We start from the raw sequence: 25,285 nt of genomic DNA, 5'->3' as shown, positions 1-25,285 counted from the left end.
CGAGCCGTGAAAATCCGGGTGGGATCGGAGGTGGGAAGGTAAGAGCTCGACGGCGGCTGGATCGCCACCGGGAGAAGGCAAAACCCTAGCTAGAGGGAAAAAACTGAATTTTTTTTGTAGGGAAACGTTCAAAATTATTGGATCATTTACTAGGCCAATTTGAAACTATGCAGCCCATTATCCTCTAATGGATCAGGCTCAGCCCAATTCTTACAGCCCGAAGCTCGCACTACAACAAGCCTCACTGCCGTCTGCTCCCTCTACCACCACTCCCAGCTCCCCACCGAAACTCTAGGGTTTCCCAACCACCCCCGCAACCGCAAACCCCCACCCAGGCACGACTCGATCCGAAAACCACCCCACCACCACCCCCCGCGATGTCGACGGCGGCGGCGCAGGGCGGCGAGAAGCCGGCGCTCAGGAAGCCGGTGTTCGTCAAGGTGGACCAGCTCAAGCCGGGCACCAACGGCCACACCCTCATCGTCAAGGTCGTCAGCGCCAACCCCGTCCCTGGCCGCGTGCGCACTGGTGCGCCGGCCTCCTCCTCCGCCCGCGCCCCCCGCATCGCGGAGTGCCTCGTGGGCGACGAGACTGGCTCCATCATCTTTACCGCCCGCAACGACCAAGGTGATTGGGGTTGCCACTCCTTGGCCTTGGCATAGGGTGCCTTATGGTAGATTTGTTAGGACACGGTCTTCTTGCGCTAGTCTGTTTGGATTCGTAGATAATAGTCTATGATGGTTAGGTGCTTCTAAATTTGTGCAGCTTTAATAGTGGCGACGGTAGGATAAGAGGTGTAAATCTTGTGGTTGTCACTTCGTTTTACAGTTTAGGCCATCTGGCCATATGTTTTATGATGAATAGATGGTTATCTGGATGGTTGGTATTACGATTTTAGTAGTCAAACTACAGATTATATTTTGGAACAGAGGCAGTACATTTCAGATGCCAAAACAGCAGAAAGGGAAAGCGCCTTTCTGCGTTCAAGGCACTACAATTTCCCAGATTACAAGTTCCCAGTGAACGCTTCCTGCACGACCTGAGACAACCGCCAGGCCTGTCGCCACAAAGTGTGGCGATCTGCATCTGCCCAGTAATTGATCCAATAGCTTCTTAAAAATTTACACACATGAAGGATCAGCAAGCATCTCTGCTGAAAATAAACCAGTTTTTGTTGGCCTGTACCGATTGAAGAGAAGCTTGTCCAACATCGTCTGAGATGGTTTGGGCGTATTCAGCGCAGGCCTCCAGAAGCTCCAGTGCATAGTGGACGGCTAAAGCGTGCTGATAATGTCAAGAGAGGTTGGGGTAGACCAAACTTGACATGGGAGGACTCCGTAAAGAGAGATTTGAAGGATTGGAGTATCACCAAAGAACTAGCCATGGACAGGGGTGCGTGGAAGCTTGCTATCCATGTGCCAGAACCATGAGTTGGTCACGAGATCTTATGGGTTTCACCTCTAGCCTGCCCCAACTTGTTTGGGACTAGAGGCTTTGTTGTTGTTTGTTGTTTGTTTGTTGGCCTGTAGAGAAAATTGATTAGGTTTTGTCCTGAAGCAATTATGAAAACAAAATAGCAAATCTAATGATGCATAGTTGATTAAAAAAGGCTGCACGACAAACAAAAGTTGTTGACTACCATTACCTGCCATCCTACAGTTCTGCTGGCCAGCGGCCATCTACACAGTTGGATTGACTTGGACCTGATATTGTTTTTCCAATTTCCGAAACAGCACACCATTCTTTTCCAATCTTGTATTGCGCTATTGTTTATTTGAATCCAAATGAGGGTACTATATTTCTATATGTGCAGGTGATGCATTCTTTTCAGTGTCCAGTTGAGCTATTATTTCACCATACATGCACGAAGTACATCTGACCATGTTTTTGATACTAGATCTTCCTCTCTCTCCATGTCTTCAACTGGAAACCATAGTCTGACATACCATATTGATAGTACAAATTTCTTTGTCCTTTGATGTCATACATGACAGAGAAAAGCATCCTAATATAGCACTACTACCTTCTGACATACCATACTCTTCTTTCACCTGTTAATTAATTGCATGGTCAGAACTCACAACCCAATGGCTGTTATAAGCGGCAGTAGCACCTTTTGATGTTATGCATGTTAGGAATCCTGTACTCATGTCATTTTTCAGATCTTGTACATCTTTTTAGTTGCTCATGGTCATTGTATAGTATAGGGGATTCTATTTCATGATGCATGTACTATGGACTGATGGTATGATCTACTATGCAGTTGACCTGTTGAAAGTTGGTGCTACAGCCATCTTGCGCAATGCTAAAATTGACATGTTCAAAGCTTCGATGAGGCTTGCGGTGGACAAGTGGGGGCGGGTAGAAGCTACAGAACCTGCCAGCTTTACTGTGAATGAAGAGAACAATTTGTCGCAAGTAGAGTACGAGCTGGTTAACGTGGCTGAGTAATTGTTGAAGTTTCCCTGCCCTTTTCCCGCCATAAAAACGAAGCACTATGAATGAATATTATCAAGCCTTTGGTAAGCTTGTTTATTTCTTATGGTGGTAGTAGATAAGATCAAGATTGTATCACTTGAGCTAGAATGTTCGATGGATCAAACTGAGCTTTCCATGCATCTTACCGGATTGTGATTCCTCTTGGCACTGCTTGTATTGCTGTTGTAATGGAACAAGGTCAGCGTGCCGCCATGTTGCGCTGAGCTTTAGAGATCAAATGGAATGAACTGCCATTACATATTGTGTTGAATTGCTGTTACATTGTGTTGATGTTATATTGACTTGTCCAGAACAGAATTTTCGTTGAGATCCGGTAAAACCATAGTCATCTGCTGTTCCAGACATGCTACGGCTATAAAAAGCAACGCTTATGTTGGTGACAGTTAAAAAAGGCAAGGCCTAGCAAGGCCAACACTTTTGGCGAACGTGCTCAAAACGAAACTAGCGGCTGAGGCAAGGCCTCAGGCAAACATGGCTCCCGTCGCCGGTCGTCGGCATCCACGGTCGGAGGAGGAGGCAGAATTTGCAGCAGCCGTCGCCGCCGGACAGGATGGCGACGAGGAGCCATCTGTGGAGGTGGCGTTCGCGGGCCAGCCGCCGCCGCCGTGGTGGCGGCAGGTCACGGCGCGGTCGGTGGCTGTGAGTGCGGTGCTGGGCGCCGTGCTGAGCTTCATGTCGATGCGGATCGGGCTGACGGCCGGCGTCGGCCCGACGTTCAACATCGTGGCGAGCCTCCTCGGCTTCTTCGTGATCAAGTCGTGGACGCGGCTGCTGGCCCGCTTCGGCGTCGCCTCCCAGCCCTTCACCAGGCAGGAGAACGTCGTCCTCCAGACCTGCGTCATCTCCTGCTCCACCCTCTCCTTCTACGGTACCGTACGTCCGCCCGTCCACGCAGCCGCGCACGCACACGGCCATTTCCACCAGGTTTTTTGCTCAGCCGGCGGCCGTGATTTGCCATTTGCAGGTGGTTTCACGACCTACCTACTCGCGATGACCGAGACGGTGGCCAAGTCCGCCGGCGGGACCGGCACCGGCAAGGACGTGTACACGCTGCACACCGGGAACGTGGTGGCTTTCCTCGGCCTCGTCACCTTCGCCAGCTTGTTCTGCACCCTCCCGCTGCGGAAGGTGAAGTTTCCGACCAAGAGTCACCACCATTTCCATGTCTTTGCTATGAAAAAACTGAGACATTTCGCCATTGTTTGGCAGCTCATGATACTGGACTACAAACTGATGTATCCATCTGGTTCGGCTATCGCCGGAATCGTCAACAGCTTCCATACACCAGCGGGAGCCGCAACAGCAAAGTAAACACAATGCCATTTTGTAACCTGCTGGTTCTTCACTATGCCGTTTGTAAGCTTAACCGGCATTATTGTTTTCTCTCCTCCCCTCCTTAGGAAGCAAGTGATGGCCATGTCCAAAGCCATTGTTGGAAGCTTCATGTGGGCATCCTTCCAGTGGGTTTACACGGGAGGAAGCGGCTGCGGCTTCCAAGATTTTCCCATGTTCGGATTGAAGGCATATAAGCAGAAGTTTTACTTTGATTTCTCCGCGAGTCTCGTCGGCGTGGGCATGATCTGCCCTGTCCTCATCAACTTCTCCATGCTTTTCGGGTCTATCATTACCTCCTTCATCCTGTGGCCAACCCTCCAGAGCAAGAAAGGGGACTGGTACAACGATCCTTCGCCGACAAATTTCAGGGGAATCAATGGATACAAGGTGAGTGATGACAGAATTCTGTCTGAACTTTACCATGGTTCCTACTTGATCAGATGTTTCAGTCTTCACACTTCGCTGACCATGTTTGCTGCTTCCATGAAACAGGTGCCCATGGGCATATCGATGGTGCTTGGGGATTGTCTGTTCCAACTGGGTTCAATCACCATAAGGGCTGCCAACCACTTCCACAAGAATCGCCAGCAACGGAATCCAGGCAGTACCAACATACCAGCCGATGGAAATTCAGATAAACAAACAGCTCTTAGCTATGATGAGCGTCGGAGGAACAAGATCTTTCTGAACGAAGGACTGCCGGACTATGTCTCGGTTGCTGGCTACATCCTCCTCGCAGCCGTCTCAGCAATCTTTGTTCCACGTATCTTCCCACAGATCCGATATTACCATGTGGCCTTATTATACGCTGTCGCTCCCATCCTGGCATTCTGCAATTCATATGCTTCTGGACTGTGTGACTGGTCCCTGGCACCCGTCTACGCGAAGCTTGCTATATTCCTTGTTGGGGCATGGGTTGGTGAAGCATCTGGTGGCGCCATTGCCGGTCTTGCTGCCTGTGGTGTCATGTTGATGATCATTGGCAATGCCGCTGAGCTCATGCATGACTTCAAGACAGGATACCTAACACTCACCTCGCCACTGTCCATGTTCATAAGCCAAGCAATTGGGACTGCACTTGGTTGCTTGATCAACCCGCTTGTCTTCCTGTCCTTCGAAAAACTTGTCGGCAAAGAGCATCTGGGGGAAGCTGGATCGGTATTCTCGGCTCCCTTGGCCACCGCATACCGTGGGCTCGCAGTTTTAAGTGTTGAAGGAACCAAGATACTCCCAAGGCACTCCATTGAGTTCTGTGTAGCTTTCTTCCTTATGGCCTTTTGCCTGGATTGCCTGTCAGCAGTAGCCAAAGCAAAGAAGTGGAAGGCAAGTAACTACATTCCAAACGCCATGGCTATGGCAATTCCATTCTTAATTGCACCGAATATTGCAATAGACATGGCCTTGGGGAGTCTACTGTTAGTTATCTGGAAGAAAACAGATAAGAAAAACGCAAATAAGCTTGCAGTTGTAGTAGCATCAGGTTTGATCTGTGGAGATGGACTTTGGGCATTGCCATCAGCACTACTTTCAATTTTCCAAATCGAGCCACCCATCTGCATGAAGTTCTTGTCTAGTCATCATATGAAGGTAGTGCGGACTTCCTACCCAAAGTGACTACTTCGCAATGATATAGACGAGTACTGACAGAAATTGCTTGTAAATGATTTCAGATCATATTGTTATCAAGTTATTTAGGGCACAGCTACACATGTGAATTCCTTGAGTCGCATACTTGCCTTTTTAGCCTGTGTAAATATTTTTCAAGTGTCTGTCGGAGCATTATTGAAACAACAATGATGTACTCCCTCTGTAAACTAATATAAGAGCGTTTAGATCACTAAATTAGTTATCTATAAACGCTCTTATATTAGTTTACGGAGGGAGTACAAGATAAATGAGATTGCCAAGTGAAGATTAAAAGGATCAATATATGCTTGACGCCAAGCCACATTGCCAGTAAAAGAAAGGGAACAGGCTTTTAATCACCAGATCATGCTGACAAACCAAACAAACACATACAAAAGGTCAAACATAGTATTCATTTTGCCAGCGATTCAAACTTCTACACCCCTAGCACAGTTCTCATCACATAACCATAATGATTCTGGTTAATGAAGATGAAGGTGGGGAAATGAAGTTTAAGCAATATCAAACATCATTTATTAAAAATTTCATCGTAGTTCACATACAGAAAAAGAAAAGCATGCTTCCTTTCTTTGTCAACTCATCCTGAAAGACTAGTAATCTCCTGGCTCCGTTGGCAGGTCAGCATCATACTCCATCAATTTCAGCTGTTATCCAACAATAATAACTCATCACGATAGTTATACGAATTTAAGAAGAATGTATAAATTAAAACATTACATATGCTACTTTTCCAGGGTGTTTCATAGTAGTTCATAGCCAAATGTAAAAAAAAAACAGTTTCTCTATGATATGAACAAAAAAACAAATAGATAAAAAATTCCCCATGGAAATAAATCGTTATAATACTGTATACTCTATGTTAAAAAACAGTGCCCTGCAATTTAGGGGGGCGCTCAAACAGTACACTAGGTGAAAAAATCGCTACTTAAGGTACAAAGTTTCAGCGAGTTGTCCGCCTAGAACTTTTAGATTATTTCTCAATTTGTTCTCTTCAATACTGCCCCAGTCAATAACTAGTAACACCTATCATCATTTTTTATTTTGCGCCCCAATGCACAAATTGTAGATCATGTAACTAAAATATGAACATATTCATTCTTTCCGGTGGAATTAGGAGCCTTAGTCACTAAGTTTACAGGAAATCCTCCAATAATAGGAACCATTATCATTCCTATGTTTTGTCTAGTAATTATTATCTATCAATTGTTAAACATGGTTTTAAAAGGTGTAGGGAGTCCCAGAGGAAGTTATGATTCATATAGCAATAAGTTGGCACGGCAGCACTTCTACACATACTGGAGCAAGGTTTGGTAGTCGTTTAAGATTGCAAGGGACATAACATTTACTCATATTTCAACAAAATGGTGGAGATATTTTAGTGGTCACCTTTCCCAAGTTGGTCTTCATCTAGTTTCGTCTTTCCCTACAACAAAGAAATAAATATAAAAACAGAAAAGTGGGTCTCTTTCGTCAATAAGACTAGAAACAGGACTGGAGAATGATGTTAACATGAAACTAAATGCTGGAAACACGGCCAGAGAGAATTGTGGATTGCATCTATTGATTTGTGTTTGAAATGCACATAGTACGATCCAGGTGTTGAAGGAATTGGGTGAATGTTACAGAGAAGTCGTTATGCACGTTTGGACCAATGTTAACCAAGACTAAGGTGGTGCAAGTCAATGTTCTTATGCACACTGGGATCAACTATGGTAGGTTACTGCTACTACAGCGTTTAGCTTTAGTTGGATTGTTGGGGACAATAGGAACACTACTGACATATGTGTATTTGTCTGAATTACACCGTAACACATGAATTTATATACACATTTTTTGGAGACTAATGTACGAATTAATAACACATTTGAAGGGGAGAGTAGTTTCAGTTTCACCTTCCGTGAGCCACCCGAGGCCTCGGCCAGGCACGGCGAGCATAGACGTCATCCGCGCCGCGGCGGTGGCGCTGTGCAGCGGCAGCAGCGACTCCACGCAGAAGCTCGCCTCGACTGGCGACCTGCACAACGAACAACGCCATACAATCAATCCACATCTGGCTAGTTGAGGGGGGCATGGTCGACTGGTGGCCGAGGTCGTACCTGAGTAGGCGAGGGGGCGCGCCCAACGCGCGGCGAAGGGACGGTCGCGCCGCAGAGGAAGAGGCCCTCGCCGGAGCAGCGCGGAGAAGAGAAGCGGACGAGCGGAGCATCGACCTGGCGGCGGCGGCGGCCATCGTGGCTGGCTTGGTGAGACGGGAGGAGGAGAGGGGAGATGGTTTCCGGCTAGCTTGCGCTCGAGTCACACAAACTGAAGGAACCAATGTGGGTGGGCCTTTCATAGGTCTGCTCGGTCCATTTCTTCTTGGGCTGTGTGAGAAGGGCCCAATGGGCTCTTAAACGTTGAGGGTAGCCTGTTTCATCCTGTTGTTTTCTACGGCCGCCGATCTTTGCTTCGAAGCCTTCTACTCCTCTCTCCCTTTTGTTCCCCCTCGACGGCGGCGGCGGCGGCGGCGGCAACCAGGGTTTAGAGGAGGAGAAGCTTGGTCGGCGCAAAACCCTAGCCCCGCACCTTCATCTACGGATTCATCGCGCCCCTGCCGCATATCCTTGCCCTTTGCCCTGCCTCGCTGCATCGGCGGTCGCGATGAGGGTGAAGGTGATATCGCGCTCCACCGACGACTTCACGCGCGAGCGCAGCCAGGACCTGCAGGTGAATCCCTCGTTCCATTCGTAATTTCTATTGATTGTGCTCCCGCTCAGTCTGTTGCGACTCCTTGCGTTGCATCCAGTGTAGTCATCATACTCGTACTGTAGATAGGGTAGGATAAGAAGCGAGAACTGTTTCCTAAGCATGGAGTGCGTTCGCGTGCAGTTGCAGATGTTGGTAATACTATCATTTTATCCAGTTATAAATTGATAGGGCCCCCCTTTCAACTGAAAACAAAAACAAAAACGGTGGAGTTCTCTTGAGGGGTCAAATTGATCCCCTTCTGCCAGAGCTATGTTCCCCTTTCGCCAGGTTGGGGGAACATCTTAACATTTGGTAGCCATCAGATATCTCGGTCATGTATCGACCGAATAATACTTCTGCGGTGTGTTAGCATGGTAGCTGCCATACAAGTTGAAACATTCACAATATAGTGTTGATGCAATTGCCCCAGGTTCAAGTTTGTGTGGTCACTTTCTTAGGCCTTTTATTATATTTTTTCCCAACAAATGACAATCTCTATTGCATTTGTTACTCCCAACAGAAAGTATTCCGCAATTATGATCCAGCACTCCGTAGTCAAGAGAAAGCTGTTGAGTACACTCGAGCACTTAATGCTGCAAAGTTAGAGAAGGTACGTCTCATCTTCCTTATCTGCATTTATGTTGTATATTTTCATGTGACTTATGCTGCTCCCCATTTCAGATATTTGCCAGGCCATTTATTGGAGCAATGGATGGTCACATTGATGCTGTCTCGTGCATGGCAAAGAACATGAATTATGTGAAAGCTATGTTTTCTGGCTCGATGGATGGGGGTAATTATCATACTTCTGCACTAGTGTGCTGCTTTTGTCTCTTTGAGTGCGTTCAATGCTTATTTATTTGCTCCTTCAACGAACTAGCTTACTAAGCTCAATGCACTAAATTATAACATACAACCTTTCCCTGTTCTGCTTTTTAGTTTGCACCTCAGGGTTGCTAAATGTTGGATTTGTTTTTGCCTGAGGGCATTATAATCTCATATGGAGCTCAAAGTGAACTCTTGCCTCAGTCAACATGAGACTCACTTTGCACGTAAAATCTGGAATATGACCTGTAACATTTGTATGCATTTTCTCTGGGTTGCTAAGAATACTTTATGTTGACCAATCAAGAGTATCATCTAGTTCTAGTGATCTGCAGTTTATTTGCTATTGTGATCCAATTGTATCTGATGGCAACACACTAAAATGGCAAATTCGTAAAATTATTCTGCTTCTAATATCATACCGTTCTCAGGAATTGACATCTGGAAAGGGAATGGTTCATGTGAATGGCAGTGTAGACACATTCATGTTACTGCCAATTGGAGTGTTGGGACTTGTTTAGTTACATTGGGTCATTGATTGAAATGTTTAGTTAGCTTAGGATTTGAAGAGTAAGAAGCTCTAATGCTATACCCCCAAGTTCGCAAGAAAAAGTCTCTTTGTTCATTGCCCTGAAATGCATATTTGACTTCTGTTGGAATATATTTATAAACCTAATTTCGGTGGAAGTACTTGTTCAAGACAAATCTACACATATAGTTTTCATGTGTCCTATCTACGTACATGAGCGTGCGGATAGGCAGTTTGTAATTTTTGATTGCATGTAACCCAAAAGGCCAGAACAGCCTGTTTTTTTGAACCGGACAGAGTATCAGTTTGAGTGGCCATACTTCAAGTAATAATAAATTTCAGTGTTCAAAAAAGCGGAAAGCGTAAGCGAAGCGGAAGGCCACAGCTTAGAGCAATGGGCGCTTAAGCGTTTTTTAAAATTGGCCAGAATTTGACGTTTTTTGAATAATATGAACAGGAAAATAGGAAATGTAGCACATACTCCCTCCGTTCCGATTTACTCGTCATGGTTTTAGTTCAAATTTGAACTAAAACCACGACGAGTAAATCGGAAAGGAGGGAGTAGATAATTGAAATAGCATCTACAGCTTTTCACACTACAGCAAATACACATCAGTTTCACACAGCAAGCAAAATAAGAACTAAAATGCAGTTCAGTTCAAATGGACATAGCGTAATAGAGATCATGTGGCCAGAATCTGAAGGAACTAGTTCCTGAACAGACCCTAGTAATAAGATAAATGACATATTGCCATTATTGTGCAAGCAGCCAGGCAGAAGTAGTTCAAAAAAACAGCCAAAATCTGGCCAAATTTTAAAGAAGCGCTTGATCCACCGCTTAGGGCCAAAACGAAGTGTTTTACCATGGCTCAGTGCTTAAGCGTCGCTTAAAAACGCTTTCTTGAACACTGAAAATTTTGTTAGTACTGTTTGAATATTTGGCACGGATTTATTCTTCTTACCATTTCTAGTGAATATATAATCCTGCCCTCTTTGTGAAACTATCGCATGGCTGCCAATCCCCTTGTATTGTGCATTTGCAAGCAACATCTAATCTCTTACGCTTCAGTTGTGTGTGATCTGGCCACTATGTGATTTTGGAACAGATTTTTTGTCTCAACCTTTCTAGTATTGAAGCTGATGTTTTCCCTTCGTTTATTTAAATTTACACAAAAAGATCAAGAGGTCTCAGTTATGCATTACCTTATTCATCTTCTGATCAAGTTCAAATTTGTACCGGAAGTGGTAAACCGTGCCTTCTGTTTTGTTCACAGATATTCGACTATGGGACATTGCTGCAAGGTACCGCCGATAAAATATCAACTGAGCTGTTTGAAATAGTTTACTACAACTTGTGACTGTAATTTTAATTTTCTATACAACAATAAAAACAGGAAGACAGTCTGCCAGTTCCCTGGACACCAGGGTGCTGTGAGAGGTTTGGCAACGTCTACAGATGGCGATCTTCTGATATCCTGCGGTGTTGATTGCACGTAAGTTAACTTCTAGGCATGGATTCAATTCAAGTCATGCAACTAAATCCTTGTGGTGTTCTCTCGCTGCTTATGTTTTGCAATAAGTTGGCTCTAACCAACAGGTGCATTAATAATCACCATGTCTTAGGAACTGTTCGTTGTCTTTCTCGAGTATATATGTGTAAGGCATTTTGTGTAGGACTTGTGCTTTATCTTAAAGTTACCACAAGATTAAGCCCCATTAAATACAAATAGCAGCCCTTTTTAAATGAGTTAATTAATAGGTTAAGAGCAACTCCAGTGGCATACTGACTTATGCGTTACATAGTTTTTTTTTGTGGTAAACCATTTCAAACAGGTTTTGAAACATATTAATTAAACTTTACTTCATCAAAGTCTACTTATTTAAAGTGTAGAATACAGAAGGGGATTCGTGAATATGTATCCGTGTCTGTGATCTTTCTATGTATATCCATCTATCGATTGCAGTGTTAGACTCTGGAAAGATCCTATGCGTAAGATGATGAACACTGATGATGCTATTGGAGATGCTTCCCAGGTGTGCACTGAAGGGATGCGTTACATTTGTTTTGCACTATCTATGTTGTATGGCATCTCATTTCCTTACCTTGCCAATGTGATTTACAGCCGTCAGCAGTCTATACATGGAAGCATGCATTTTGGTAAGAGCACTATTGCACTGCCTTGACTTCTTCCAGATTTCTCTCATCTTCTTTGCTGAATAAATCATTTCTCTTCTGATGAATTTTAGGGGTGTTGACCACCAGTGGGATCGTAATGTTTTCGCAACTGTAGGTGCTCAGGTAGATATATGGGATCATAACAGGTATAATATCTGATAGCCTTTTCCCCAGCATTTTGGTCTCTTCTACCACCACCAATGCTAATTTCATTTGTGTAGGTCGGAGCCAATAAATACCTTCGAATGGGGTAAAGATACAGTTCTTTCTGTGCGGTTTAATCCTGGAGAACCTGATGTTTTACTTACATCATCTAGGTAACTTTAGATATTCTGTACAACATATTTTGTCTCTAGTTGAAGGGGAGCCTTGGCGCAGTGGTAAAGCTGCTGCCTTGTGACCACGAGGTCACGGGTTCAAGTCCTGGAAACAGCCTCTTGCAGAAATGTAGGGAAAGGCTGCGTACAATAGACCCAAAGTGGTCAGACCCTTCCCCGGACCCTGCTCAAGCGGGAGCTACATGCACCGGGGTGCCCTTTTATATTTTGTCTCTAGTTGATTATTCTTTAATTTGCCCTAAAATTCCAGTATTTGTTGCTCTCAATGTTAATTTTCTGTTATGAATGTTGTATTCTGATATTTTGCTTTCCTTAAAACTTCTTTTCCTACTAAAATAGGATTGTATTTATTTTGCAGTGATCGGAGTTTAACACTTTTTGACCTGCGCATGTCATCCCCAGCTAGAAAGTTAATCATGAAGGTTTGTTGAATTCTCTTTTATTTGTGGAGGATGCTTGCAATACCTAGAAAATTCAAAATAGATAGAGCATGCTAACACTATGACACTTTGATGTACAGGGAACATTTCCTTTGTTCTCATATGCTGTGCACATAATGTCTACCGTTTCGTTCTGATACCCTGTGCTGAAAGTACATCAGCATTTGTTCATCACCAAACGAAACATAAAGCATAAGTGAGAAAGACCAACTAAAATTACCATATGATAGTGGGCTGTGTTAGTTTTAGTTCACTATTGCATGATGCTTCATGCCAAAATTAAATTGAACTGTTGAGACATCTTGGTAATGGTATTGCTTAACTTTGAGTTTACCTTGAAAACCCAAGCACCGATTATACAGTTTTTTTAGACTAAATTATGCTTGACTTAGAAAGATTTCACATGCCTCTTTCTATCCCGTCTTTTGGTGTGTGTAACCAGGATTTAGAACTCTTAAGCCTACTTCAACAAGTTCCAAGTTGGTGTATGATTCTGCCTATTAATTGTCTATATGAAGGGAATGGGCCTAATGCACGCGTCTAAAAAAACCAAAGTGAGGTCTGATGGGTCTTTATCCCACTGGGACTGGGAGTGAGGTAATTACGGTCCTAACAAAGAGTGAAGAATAATATAAAACTATGGTAGTTAAAAAACTTGAAAGTACAAAGAATATCGAAAATAACAAACACTTTGTGGGAACCACCTTAAAAGTTAAAACTGGTCAGTTTCTGGTGGGTTGGAAGAAAGAACAGTGGACGGTGCATTTACAGAACACATAGATATATCCGCTCTTCAGGAGAAATGGTTATGTGTCCTATCATATGGATTAAATTGTAATAGGTCCTTGCAAGGTCTTGGATATATCCATCTCTTTTACATTTAAAATCTGTTTACACATCTTTTTAGTTACAACTTTGCCCTTCTGAATTGACCCTTCCTGTCTTCTGCGGACACATTAATGTCACCCTCAATATCAATATGTGATCTTGTCAACACAGTTCTGAGGAGCATCTTCAAATGCATTGATTTCTCTATTTATTCGTCTGCAATCATCTGGCATGCCAACTCATTCTAGTCTTTTCGCATGACATTCCAGATTTCCAGGACCTTCTTTTAAACCAACCCATTTCAGAATCTTAAGCCTATCTTTTGTTCTGGAATTTATTATCCCTAAAAGTAACCATTTTGACCAGGCCAACAGTGTCCAAAATCTAGATCTAGCACCATCTTCTGCCAACTAATATAATTTCTTGTAATGTCAACCATATTTGATCAGTCGAAATTTGCATGTTCTCGTTCATCATACTAACTTAGTTATTTTTAGTGCTCTTATAATTATTTGGGGAACCTTGCTGAATATTTATTGCTTTTCAGCTCTATCTCAGTAACCACTGAGCTACAGAGAAGTTGGAGATGCTAATGTATTATTTTTACTTATGCAGACAAGGTGCAATTCAGTTTGCTGGAACCCTAGGGAGCCCATGAACTTCACTGCTGTAAGATTGAAATGTCAAACATTTTGTTCTTGTTATATGCGTGCGCTAATTAAGGAACTTATATGACACTATTCCAGACTGGAAGATATATGAATTTTTGTTTAAAATTTGAGCTTTTGCTTAGCTAAGAACTCCCGTCCTGATTCTTTTTGTTAATAGGCAAATGAAGATACAAACTGTTATTCTTTTGATTCTAGAAAGCTAAATGAAGCCAAGGTTGTTCACAAGGGCCATGTTTCAGCAGTGTAAGTATTACTTGGAAATACAAATATCTAATGTCCTGTTTAAAGTATAAAATATAGATATCTGTAAAGGTCACTCCCTTAGTAGAGAAAACGAGTGAATATTATATAGATCTGTATGTTAATTGCATGCATGTGCTAGCATATATGCACATCTCCTGTCAATACGAATAGCACACGGAAAAGTTCTAGGGTACATCAACAAAACTGAAGCTGCAATAAGGATTTTAATGGGGTGCTATTTCATTGTCAATGTGTCATTGAACTCACTGAGACCTGCAGTTCCTGCCTTGCATTATACAATGTACACCTGAAAGCTATCAATTCATGTAGTTCTGTATCAAGCCCATTGGCAACATGCAGTATTCTTTTCCTTCCGATTTTTAGAAGTCAATTCTTACATGAGTTGAGTTGTCAGGATGGATGTTGATTACAACCCGACAGGACGGGAATTTGTTACTGGTTCCTACGATAGAACGGTACGTGCCACTTTTGTAGATCCAAGTTCACACTGTAACCATGTTTAGGTGGTTTTTCACAATTTTATTTACTGCTTTTGCAGGTACGGATCTTCAATTATAACGGTGATCATAGCAGGGAGATATACCATACTAAGAGGATGCAGAGGTTTGTTTCTGTTATTTATTTTAACTTTTCCTTCCTTAGTTTGTCTACCTGATCTTAAGCCCCAAATTCAGAATGTTTCCCAACTTTTAATCCCACAGTTGGTACCATGGGTTATCAACCCCTCAAGCCTGTTCTGTCGGGTACCAACCATATCATTTTAGTGTCAGATCAGTTTTGGCCTATATCTTTTGAGTGTTCCAGAATAGTCTTTTCAATTCAACCAGTTTTACAGTTGAATATGTTGCTCCGTTGAGAAGAAGTCCATTGCAACTTGATGCACAGCCAAATAACCATGGTTCTTGGAATCAGCATGGAATGTAGCAGTTCTGATACATGTGCATTTATATATTTATCGGTTTTTACCGTTAGCCATCTTATTTATTCCATATTCCATGTTTATCTTGAACAATTTGCTTTTATGGAACTTCTGTTCTGCTATAACCAATTTACCCTTACGCAGGGTGTTTTGTGTGAAATACACATATGATGGGACCTATCTAGTTTCTGGCAGTGATGATACAAATCTTCGACTGTGGAAGTCCAAAGCTTCAGAACAATTGGGAGTTGTAAGTTTTCTTTTGCCATGCAATGTTTGCCAGTTGTTGCTGTCTCGGCACGTTTGCTACTTCCTTCAGTTCCATGTCATGTGATTGAGCTCACATATGGATGCCCAATGAAGTAGCATCACAATAAATGTCTGTTGTTGACATCCTCTTATTCCTTCTGTTTAGCAACATCATATTCCATGACCAAACACAGATGATGTACTTAATTAAGAATGACAGAGAATCAATAGTAAATGTGAGCATATAAGTGACCTTTAAGACATCACAGTTAGTAGTTGTCCTTTTGAGTTTCAGTTATGGGTTAAAAAATGCTTAGCTAGGTTAGCGGGTAATTACTTGTCTGATTGAAACTTGATAATGGTTCATTAAGGTATGAGTTTGCCTTCTTCTCTGACACTTCGCGTTTTACTTTTGGGGCTCATGGACAATGGTCCTGATGGCCTCACTTTAAGTTAGATACGGTATTATTGGCACACAAGCATTGTTGACTTGAGTGTTCCTAAGGCCTTTTATTATGCTAAGGCCTTTTATTATGTAGTAAGATGTTTGGGATGGTTTATGATTGTCGACAAATATTTGTCTACAGATTCTTCCAAGGGAACGCAAAAAGCAAGAATATCAAGATGCTGTCGTGGAGCGGTATGGTCACCTGGCAGAAATCAGGCGGATCGTCAAGTAAGCCATTATTTCTTGTCATGAGAAGTGCTTCAACTTCATGGAGCATCCTGTTTTCGTTTACCTTCATTTGCAACCATCATTCTGCTGATGCTGCATGGATGTGTCGCTGCAGACATAAGCACTTGCCCAAGCCGATCTACAAGGCAGGCAAGATAAGGCGTGCCATGATTGAAGCGGAAAGCCGGAAAGAAGAAAGAAGGCGAGCGCACAGTGCTCCAGGGAGCAGGACTATGCAGCCCTTCAGGAAGAGAAGGCTCATCACAGAAGTTGAGTAGGGTGGGATCTGACCATCGCGAGGCCAAGCAAAGTGGTATTACGGCGGAGTATTATTTTTGGTCTAGTGTGAGTAATGGGAAGCTGCGAACATATTTATTATGTGTAGTGTTATGTTGTTACTTGCAAACCTTGGACAGCGTACCAGATTACTTTTAAGAATGAAAAAAAAGACTTGTGTATCGGCGATTCAGCGATGCTAATTTTTGACCCTCGAGTGTAAGCTCAACATGCCTCCGTCAATCAATCGCTGTAAAAGTCTGTAGTATGTACTGTGTTATTCTCTATGAACGCCTTTATGCCAGCACCTATGATGGATGAGAGTGATTGTTGTAATTCGGCCTTTGGCCTTAACCTCTAAAACTTCTCTCTTAATCAATGAAAATGGTAAATCTTTTGCCTAGTTTAAAAAAAAAGAGAGAAAAGATTATGTGTCGGCTGTCTCCTAGACTAGATGGCGACATTTGGTGTACTCAAGTCAGTGAACACGTGAAGTCTGATTCTGTTATCTTTGTTGTTTCCGTTATCAATGGGGAGTTTGCTGATTATTTCTCATACAGATGCAGAGCTTCTATATTTGTGGCATGCATCTTGAATTTGTTTGCATCGATCACAAATGTGCTTACTAGTCACATTTTTCGTCCCCACATTATATTTCCTGGTACAGTGTAGGAGTACGTGTTAGTAATACGTTTTTCACATTTGATATCATCATTTGAGCTAACAACTTTTTTTTTACCGAAAAGCTTGTTTTTGCATGCAGATAAAGAGTTTCTGTCCCATATTTGTCGTGTTAATAAAGATGTTTCTCACATTTCGCAGAAATATGCAAGTTTGGAATATCGCAGAAATATGCAAGTGCATTTCCACACGGAGCATGCATGTGCATCCTTGGTTATTCATTTACCAGCCCAATAATATAACTTGTTCCATCCCAACAATATAGACGCAGCTCTCATGTGTGCGCACAGCGCGCACGTACACGAGAGGAAAAACCCAGAGATCCATGTCAGTGCACTCATACAGACACACCCAGGACAGTACGTACATTATTATTATATAACTATCAAGTACTCCGTAGAGTATTAATCTAGACGCGCACGCGTACATCGACCGACCAACCGGTCGATCAGTCATACCTATGCACGTAGGTGCAGACGGACGAGTTGTCGACGAGTTGTGTCACCCAGAGAGAGGGGGGAAGCAGCAGCATGACGGCTCCGGCGGCGGTGGTGGTGGAGACGTACGTACTCTCAGGCGGCGCCGTCGCAGTTCGTTGTCGCCGCCGGCGGGACCTTGGGTATGCCTTGCTTGTGCAGCTCCGACATGACGCTGTCCAGCGACGGGGGCTTGAGCCCCAGGGGAAGCGGCAGCCATGGCTTCACTAAAACGTCTCCGATGGCTGCGTCGATGCTCTCCTTGGACTGCATACATGTACATGCGTTGCGTGCAACAAAAATCAGGAACCACAAGTAATATATATATAGCGGGAATTGAACACAAAGATTATCCAAAAATAATCAATCGATATCTCTGCTTTGGATTGGATTGGAACACCGTCCGTGTACTATAGTGTGACTTCAGGATCAAAAGTACAGTATATGAATTAATGTACTTACCGGGTGGGCGTCGAGCTGAAGCTGCAGGCCGGCGACCTTATTGCTCTGCGGCACCGGCGGGATCGGCCTGTACATGGGATGCGGCATCATCCCCGGCATCGGCGGCGCAGCAAACCTCTGCATCTGCACGCGCACACACAGGTCACCATATTAGCTACCACAGCTGCTTCAACATTAACGACTGGGCAAATAATTCATACTGTACTAGCTAGTACTTTAATTACCATGGGCGCAGGAGGCATCGTCGGCGGAACGCACTGTGTCACTGCCTGCGGGCCCCATTTCCTCGCAGCCTGAGTGAGGACAAAACGGTAAATCAACCGGTTATTACGAACGCATGCCGCCAAACATGCAAAGCAAAAGAGCCTTAGTCACGTGAAGGCGGGAAGAGGGAGACGGAGACGGAGCAATGTAGCACACGCACGTTGTACTGCTGGTGCCAGTAGACGGGGTCCATGGGCGGCTGGTGCGCCCACGCCGGCGGCGGCGCCAGGTGCCGCGGCCACACGGGCAGCATGGACGGCGGCGACAGCGGCAGCGGCGCGTCGACGCCGGTGGGATGGCCCCAAACGTGCAGAGGCCGGCAGAACGGCGGAGGCTGGCCGGGATGGTGCGCCATCCCCGCGTGCGCCATCGTCCCTGGAGGCGGGAACTCGACCGTCGGCACGACCCACGGGCCGCCTCCCGCCGCCGCCTCCTTCCTCGGCCCGCCGGCCGCCGCGTACATCTGCCGCTTCTGCGTCCAGCTCGCCGCCCCCGCCTCCCGCGCCATCAGGTGCTTCCTGTGTGACCGGTACTTCTGCACTTGCACGGAGGACATGTCAAACGCATTAACTTCCATTTGAAACGCAACCACATTAACTTTGAGTGTTCCACCACAAATGCAACCTCATAGTACCTTTACTATTTTTAACCGTGTTAATAATTGTTATTTTAAGTCGAACAAGCCACACTCCCTCAGAAAAAAAAATCGAACAAGCCACACATCATGGAATCTAAAATTACACAACAATCAAGTGCTACTTTAAGCCTCCTTTGTTTTACATGAATTTTGAAGGAATTCTGAAGGATAGGAATTTTGTAGGAAAAATTATTTGGCCCTTTGATTTGTACTCACACCGTCCCATATTGTAAGATGTTTTTGCAAGCTAACATAACTTGCAAAAATGTCTTACATTATGGGACAGAGGGAGTAGAAATGAATTCCTGTTCCTATGTAAGATAGGAACCAATCATTTCACATTTCAAAAATAAATAAATCTATTAGCCTGGACTCAATGAAAAAGATCCTATCCTATGAACAAAATGTTAGTATCTCTTTCCTACAGAAATTGAGATATATGTCATCTCACTTCCTATGGGTTTCCTATTCTTATCCTATATATGAACCGAAGAAGGCCTTAGATGCAAAAGCTGCAGATGCTCAGTTACAAAATTGTAAACATAATGTCGTTCCAGTCGATTAGAAATCATTTTCGAGTTTTCGACTCAGAACTAGGAATTTCTCAGCCAATAAACACTCCATTTTTCCCCATACGATTCTTTCTACCGTGAGGAGCAGATACAGAATAACGGTCTTCAGAAAAGTAGACACTCTTACAAATCATATAGAGATCATTTGACTCACCCCTTGATTTCATTTTCGGATAAGCCTCCACTTTTTAGTTACTGTTGCCATGTTTACAGGATCATACAGATGTTAAGGTGTAGTTTGTGGTTCAAATGTTGCCGTGTTTGGTCTGTTAGCTAAACTCAAAAAATACCACAAAACTTATTAGATTGAAAAAGTTGGACTATCACAATTAATCCACCGTACCTCACTGGTTCACTAAAATGCATAGCAATGCAATTCTCAGTTCGCCATCCAATGGTTATTTTATGAGGTGGAAGAACTTATATATACAGTTGTAGCAATTTACAGAAAGGTATTCCCTCCGTAAACAAATATAAGACGTTTTAAATCATTATAACTAAAGGGAGTAAGAACAGATTGCCGAGATCTGGATCTCTGTCGCCTGGCGCCAAAGCGGGACGCGCGCGCACGGGAATTCATGCGAGGATATGGCCATCTAGCTAGAAAACGGGCGTCCAGGACCGGGCCGCAGGCGCAGGGAGTGGGAGTAGTACCTGCATGCACGGGCGCTACGGCGGTGAGGAACCCGGCCAGCGGCGACATGGCACGCGCCCGCGCTGACTAGGGCAGGACCGGCCGGGGCCTCCCTCAAATCCGTGTGGCGTGGGCAGTGGTCACCCGTACGGCGTGGTGGTGCCCCCCCTGCGCTGCTTACCTTGGCGCCTCCCCGTTGCACGGTCTGGGCAATGGAATATCCAAACGGAAACGCATGCATGCATGAGCATGGCGTACTGGATAATTGTTTTGAATGAATGAATGAACGGATGGTTTCACTTTTGACACCCCGCGTCTGCATGCATGTGTTTGTGAAAGCGCTGCCAAGGACTTGCATGATTCACGCATGGGGTCACATGCATGCATGCCATGCATATGCCGTACTGCTACAGTGGCGTCGTCGGTACGTATGCATACGTAGCGATAATAATAATGCTGTAATGATGTACACGAGGCCGTGAGGGACTGGGGATGGCGGCTGCAACGTCGTCCGTGCCTGGACAACGTATGGCGACAATACATATGGGCAGCACAGACGTACATATGTTGCCCAGACGGCCAGATCTGACTGTGCTGCCTGGAGCTGGAGATGGATGGAGTGCATGTACGTGTGTACATGCTCGTGTTTGTCTTAGCGCTAGCAGTGGCAGGCACCGCGCCCGTGTGAATTTAAAACTCGGCTGACGATTTGATATAAGACTTAGATGTGCAATACCTATAACATATCTGGATGCGCTTTAGCAAAATTGTACTATTAATTTGCAGAAATAATGCATGGAAAGAAACGGACCTGGAGATGGCTGGCGATGTTGTGGCGCGTGAGGCGGTACTCGTTCCCCATGAGCTCCAGGATCCGCGACGGCACCGCCTTGTCCAGCCCCAGCTGCTCCACCGCCTGCACGAACCGACGGTGCAACTCCGGCGTCCAGTCCACCTGAGATTCATTCATCCTTCGTTTCTTTAATCAATGAATCATCCGACACAAATTTATTAAGCAGAGAACACCATTTACATGCTTCAGAAGATTCAGGGCACTAAGTGGAACTACTTTCCTATGAGCTTGCTTACCCTAGAACTACTATATAGCAAGGTAACAGAGAGACGTATACGCACGTACGTACGTACGTACGTAGCCAGGAGAGATCACAGACAAGACTTTTCATAGGTGCCGCGTGTGTGAAAATCTGCACCGAAATAAAGGGGCAAAGAGCAGCTATAGCTACACTGTTTGCTGTTGCTCTATGTGTATGCCACTGTTACCGTGCGCTTCCCGTGACACTCTCCCTCTCTCTTTCCCTGCCGGCCGATTGAGATCTATCCTACCCGTCCGTCGTCCCAAAAAGCTGCCGGCACGGGGATTTCCATGGCCTATTCATTGCCGCGCGCGGCAGCAACATTTCGGTGCAAACCTCCATCCACGCGCCTCCTATCCACTGATGATGTTACCCAACTTTCAACTACGTACGTACCAACGCAGCAGCTGCGCGCGTCAAAGTTGATCAGCTGCTCGTGCTAGCTAGCTCCTCGCCATGGAGACAATCACGAGCTGCTGATTCGCCCCGGTTGTACCATGCAGGGCCAGGGCCATGCCTCGTGCTGCTACGAGGCTACAGCTAGGTCTCTCGTGATTTCTTGGGTCCTGGGTCAGTCAGTCAGATCTGGTGCCTGCTGACTCGTAGGAGATGTTGTCGATCGTGAGAAAGATTATGTCAGAGTTTACGCCAGAAGGGCAGCAGCTGCAATGAATCGTGATGTGCAGATCGATTGGACCATATAGAGTTTATCCCTTTCTTTCATTCTTTTCCCCCAACCCCATGCGGTTAAGCATGCTTAATTATGCATATACCATGGAGCTAGGGCTAGTGAGAGAATGCAGGCAGTACCTTCACCTTCCGCCTGCCGTGTGAGCTCTTGGTCGCCGCGGCTGCCGACGCGGGCTTCGACGTCATCTTGCTGTGCCCCTCTGCCGACGCCGACGCCGACGACTTGCTGTTCTCAGACCCGACCACGGCGGAAGAATCGTCCGTCGTCACCGCGCTGCAAACCTCATCGCCCACGTTGTTATTGTTCTTGTTGTTGTCGTTGTGCTGCCTCACATCTTTCTCTTCCGACGACAACAACCCCTTCGTCTCGCCCTTGCCTTCTGGTAGTTCCATGCCCATCTCTGCTGGTAGTTCCGTTTCCGCGGCCGTCTTCGCCTCGCCGCCATGGTGGGTTTCGCAACCCTCTGGCGCCGGCTCTGCCGCCGGGCTCAGCACCGTCGTCGTCGCCGGCTCGTCAGCGAACTCGGCGAGGAGCTCGGTCGGGTCGACCTCGAGGTCGGGGAGGATGTCGTCGCCGTCGTCGACGTGGAAGAAGGGCATGTCGCACGTGCTGAAGTCGATGTAGTCCAGCAGGAAGTCGTCCTCCTCCACGGTGGCCTCCGGGAACCCGACATCGACATGGTGGTGTTCGCCGAGGCTGAAGACGGCCGGATTAGGGCTTTGCAGCGTGGCCACCTCAAGCATCCCAATCTCGGCGTACGTAGCTCGCAGGATCGGCAGAGACGGGAAGGAATTGACTTGGAAGTAATCTTTGCACCAAACACCACTCTAAATCTCAGCTGACCTGACGATGGCAGCGATCTCGATCGGTGGGTAGATGGAGCTACGGGCTATATAGCCAGTCGGTTATGAACCTGGGCTTGGAGTGGTAGCAAGATCGGCGGCAGTGCAGTGCATGAGCAGCAGGCAGGCCAGGTAGAGCTCTCTCCAATGGAGATCCCCGATGGATAGGAGGAAGAAGGGAGGAGAGAGGGATTGGGAAGGAGGTTGAGAGCAATGGGATGGACTAGCTAGTTTGGTGGTGATTTGGGAGTATTAGAAGAGCGAGGAGGACGCATGTCCACCACAAACCTCCTTGAGATTTCTCTCTCCCCCCTTTATAGGGTCTCTCTCGCTCTCTGTCTCCTTTCTCTCTCATAGTCATAGGGTTCCTCCCCCTCCTCTCTCTAGCACACACGCACACATCACGCTGTTCTGTACATTATACACCGACTGCCAGCGAATTGTATGCATGGATGGCGCATGACACTAGACTCCGAGTGTTTATCTGTTTCACCTTATCTCAGTGACCTGCCTACTGAATTTGACTCAGAAATAATTCTCTGTTGTGCATGCATGCCATGGTGCTGGCGGATTTGTCGTCCATTATATTATACATAACTTATTGCTACTCATCATTGTTAAGTACGGTAAGGGACATGGAGTATTTGATCCCGAACTCATATGCTCCTGCATGAATAGTAAATTCTTGAAAAATATTAAAAAAAATTCAAAAAATCTGATTTTTTTTGTGATGAACATTGATAAATTTTCTAACTGCGTGCAAAATTTCATGTCGAAATGACATTCGTGGAGGTTTGGGCAAAAATAACAAAATCAATGACCATCGTTTTTTTTGTCCAAACCTCCACCAATGTCATTTCAACCTGAAATTTTGCAAGCAGTTAGAACATTCATCAATGTTTATGAGACAAACAATTCAGATTTTTTTTGAATTTTTGTACTATTTCTTTCGCTTTTACTGTTCATGCGGGAGCATATGAGTTCGGGATCAAAAGAGCACTTTCGACATTGGTATTATTCTGATGAGTTGCGATTTTGGGTTTTCAATTGAGGAAGATTTAACACAAGTTGGCAGAAAATTACCCTTGTCGGAAACTTGAGGGAAAAAGCCCTCTCTAAAAACTTTATCTTGTTCTTTTTCGTAAAAAAGCAGCTTGCCCAACTTTAGATTACTGAAGCACGTAGAGGTTTTACAATTTTAGAGATATGTTCAGGCTTATACAATACAAGCTTGCGAAGGAGCAAAGGCCCTCAAAAGGATACAAAATGGCCGAGGGGGCGCCGAAGCCATACGAGACATAGAGGAAGCTTTCACCGAGAAGAAGCTTCACTCAACAACGCCGCATGCCTCTAAGGCTCCTAATCTGTCGCTCAAAGGTCGACGAGTCAAGGTTTTGCATAGCGACTTCATTAGTTGCAAGAAGATAATCATTTTGTACAAGTTATCAATAAGATGTTTAATAAAAGATCCATCATTGTGAGATTAATCACAAATAAGGTCCATGCAAGTGTCGCCAAACCAAGCCAAGTCAGCCTCCAAGCAGTCTCTGAAAGTCCACAACAGAGAAGGTGAAAATAAACAGACTTACCTCGTGCCCAGGTACACTTAACCATTTCTCAGGGACATCCCCATAGAACTTGGGCAAGAATTCAAGTGAAAAAATGTGATTGAAATCTTCAACTTGCCCACAAAGAGCACACGTCCTATCCTCAGTGTCGGGGTTAAATCCGACAGATCTCAGGTAGGGGGTCCCGAGCTAGTGATCTTAGCTAGATGGTAACATGATGAACAAGGGACAAGATGTTTACCCAGGTTCGGGCCCTTTCGAAGAGGTAAAACCCTATGTCCTGCTTCTGTTGTATTGATTATGTTGGATTACAAAGTACATGATGATCTACATTGAGATCATATGTGAATGTATGATTCTCTACCATATGCTCTAAACCCCTGAGCTTATATAGACAACAGGGGTACCTAGGGCTACATGCAGGTCAGTTACATCTAGGGATAAACATGCCGAAGATTCAAATATGTCTTGAGTATGCACCAAGTCTTCGGAAGATTCCATCTTGAGCATGCCGAGGGGCATGGCAGCATTGACCCATTCGTTGATGATCAAGGGGTCATCGTCCATGCCGACTAAAGAGGGGCCGACGTGGTTTGCACCCCCTAGTCTAGCACACCGTCAATAGCCCCTGAACTGGTCTTCAAGCCGAGGGCATTGAAATCCCCGGAGAGGCTTTGTCTTGGGTCTTCGGCTTCATAGGTGAGTTAACAATCTTGATGTTCCATCTTGATTCCACATTCGAGGACTCCCTTGGATCTGAAGTATCTTGTAAATTTGATAGGTTCATCCTCTTCGACATCTTCCTCTATTGTAACCATGTCTTTCAGTCCGAGGAGTTAGACACTTCGTGCTTTTGAGGAGGTCCAACCCATAATCCCTAAGGAATGCTTTTATTCTCATCGAATCCGAAGGCTCGATCCAAGCTTTGATAGCTTAACTGGAAAGTTTTGTAGTGCTAGCATGAT

General features: G+C 45.0%; 4 protein-coding genes and 1 pseudogene across 5 annotated transcripts; 3 read left to right on the top strand and 2 right to left on the bottom strand.

Annotated features, from left to right (window-relative positions):
* The first annotated feature begins 254 nt into the window (after nt 1–254).
* Nucleotides 255–2,758, top strand: LOC119275597 (uncharacterized protein At4g28440-like). Its single transcript, XM_037556468.1, has 2 exons — nt 255–627; nt 2,264–2,758. The coding sequence occupies exons 1-2, from the start codon at nt 378–380 to the stop codon at nt 2,449–2,451; spliced, it is 438 nt and encodes a 145-aa protein (XP_037412365.1). The 5' UTR covers nt 255–377; the 3' UTR covers nt 2,452–2,758.
* A 212-nt stretch (nt 2,759–2,970) lies between these two features.
* Nucleotides 2,971–5,590, top strand: LOC119279482 (annotated as a pseudogene).
* A 201-nt stretch (nt 5,591–5,791) lies between these two features.
* On the bottom strand, nt 5,792–7,792 carry LOC119275596 (protein NUCLEAR FUSION DEFECTIVE 6, mitochondrial-like). Of its 2 annotated transcripts, XM_037556466.1 has the most exons (4): nt 7,578–7,792; nt 7,374–7,495; nt 6,868–6,904; nt 5,792–6,125 (listed from the first exon to the last, which is right to left on the bottom strand). In XM_037556466.1, the coding sequence occupies exons 1-3, from the start codon at nt 7,709–7,711 to the stop codon at nt 6,885–6,887; spliced, it is 276 nt and encodes a 91-aa protein (XP_037412363.1). In that variant the 5' UTR covers nt 7,712–7,792; the 3' UTR covers nt 5,792–6,125; nt 6,868–6,884. The 2 variants fall into 2 exon arrangements, with proteins under 2 accessions (XP_037412363.1, XP_037412364.1); XM_037556467.1 differs by lacking the exon at nt 6,868–6,904.
* A 131-nt stretch (nt 7,793–7,923) lies between these two features.
* LOC119275595 (DDB1- and CUL4-associated factor 13-like) lies at nt 7,924–16,703 on the top strand. Its single transcript, XM_037556464.1, has 17 exons — nt 7,924–8,187; nt 8,729–8,818; nt 8,890–9,001; nt 10,837–10,864; nt 10,957–11,055; nt 11,527–11,596; nt 11,686–11,720; nt 11,810–11,884; nt 11,960–12,055; nt 12,435–12,498; nt 13,960–14,013; nt 14,173–14,258; nt 14,674–14,734; nt 14,818–14,882; nt 15,343–15,448; nt 16,035–16,123; nt 16,239–16,703. The coding sequence occupies exons 1-17, from the start codon at nt 8,122–8,124 to the stop codon at nt 16,399–16,401; spliced, it is 1,359 nt and encodes a 452-aa protein (XP_037412361.1). The 5' UTR covers nt 7,924–8,121; the 3' UTR covers nt 16,402–16,703.
* A 547-nt stretch (nt 16,704–17,250) lies between these two features.
* On the bottom strand, nt 17,251–23,048 carry LOC119275594 (probable transcription factor GLK2). The gene is made up of 6 exons (XM_037556463.1): nt 22,030–23,048; nt 20,937–21,080; nt 18,443–18,817; nt 18,243–18,311; nt 18,019–18,141; nt 17,251–17,823 (listed from the first exon to the last, which is right to left on the bottom strand). The coding sequence occupies exons 1-6, from the start codon at nt 22,651–22,653 to the stop codon at nt 17,653–17,655; spliced, it is 1,506 nt and encodes a 501-aa protein (XP_037412360.1). The 5' UTR covers nt 22,654–23,048; the 3' UTR covers nt 17,251–17,652.
* Between the last annotated feature and the right edge of the window lie 2,237 nt (nt 23,049–25,285).

Source organism: Triticum dicoccoides, chromosome 3B (genome assembly GCF_002162155.2).
Source record: "Triticum dicoccoides isolate Atlit2015 ecotype Zavitan chromosome 3B, WEW_v2.0, whole genome shotgun sequence".
In the NCBI taxonomy this organism is placed as follows: Eukaryota; Viridiplantae; Streptophyta; class Magnoliopsida; order Poales; family Poaceae; genus Triticum; species Triticum dicoccoides.
Note: the sequence above shows the minus strand (reverse complement) of the source record. Positions and strands in the feature narration are given on the sequence as shown.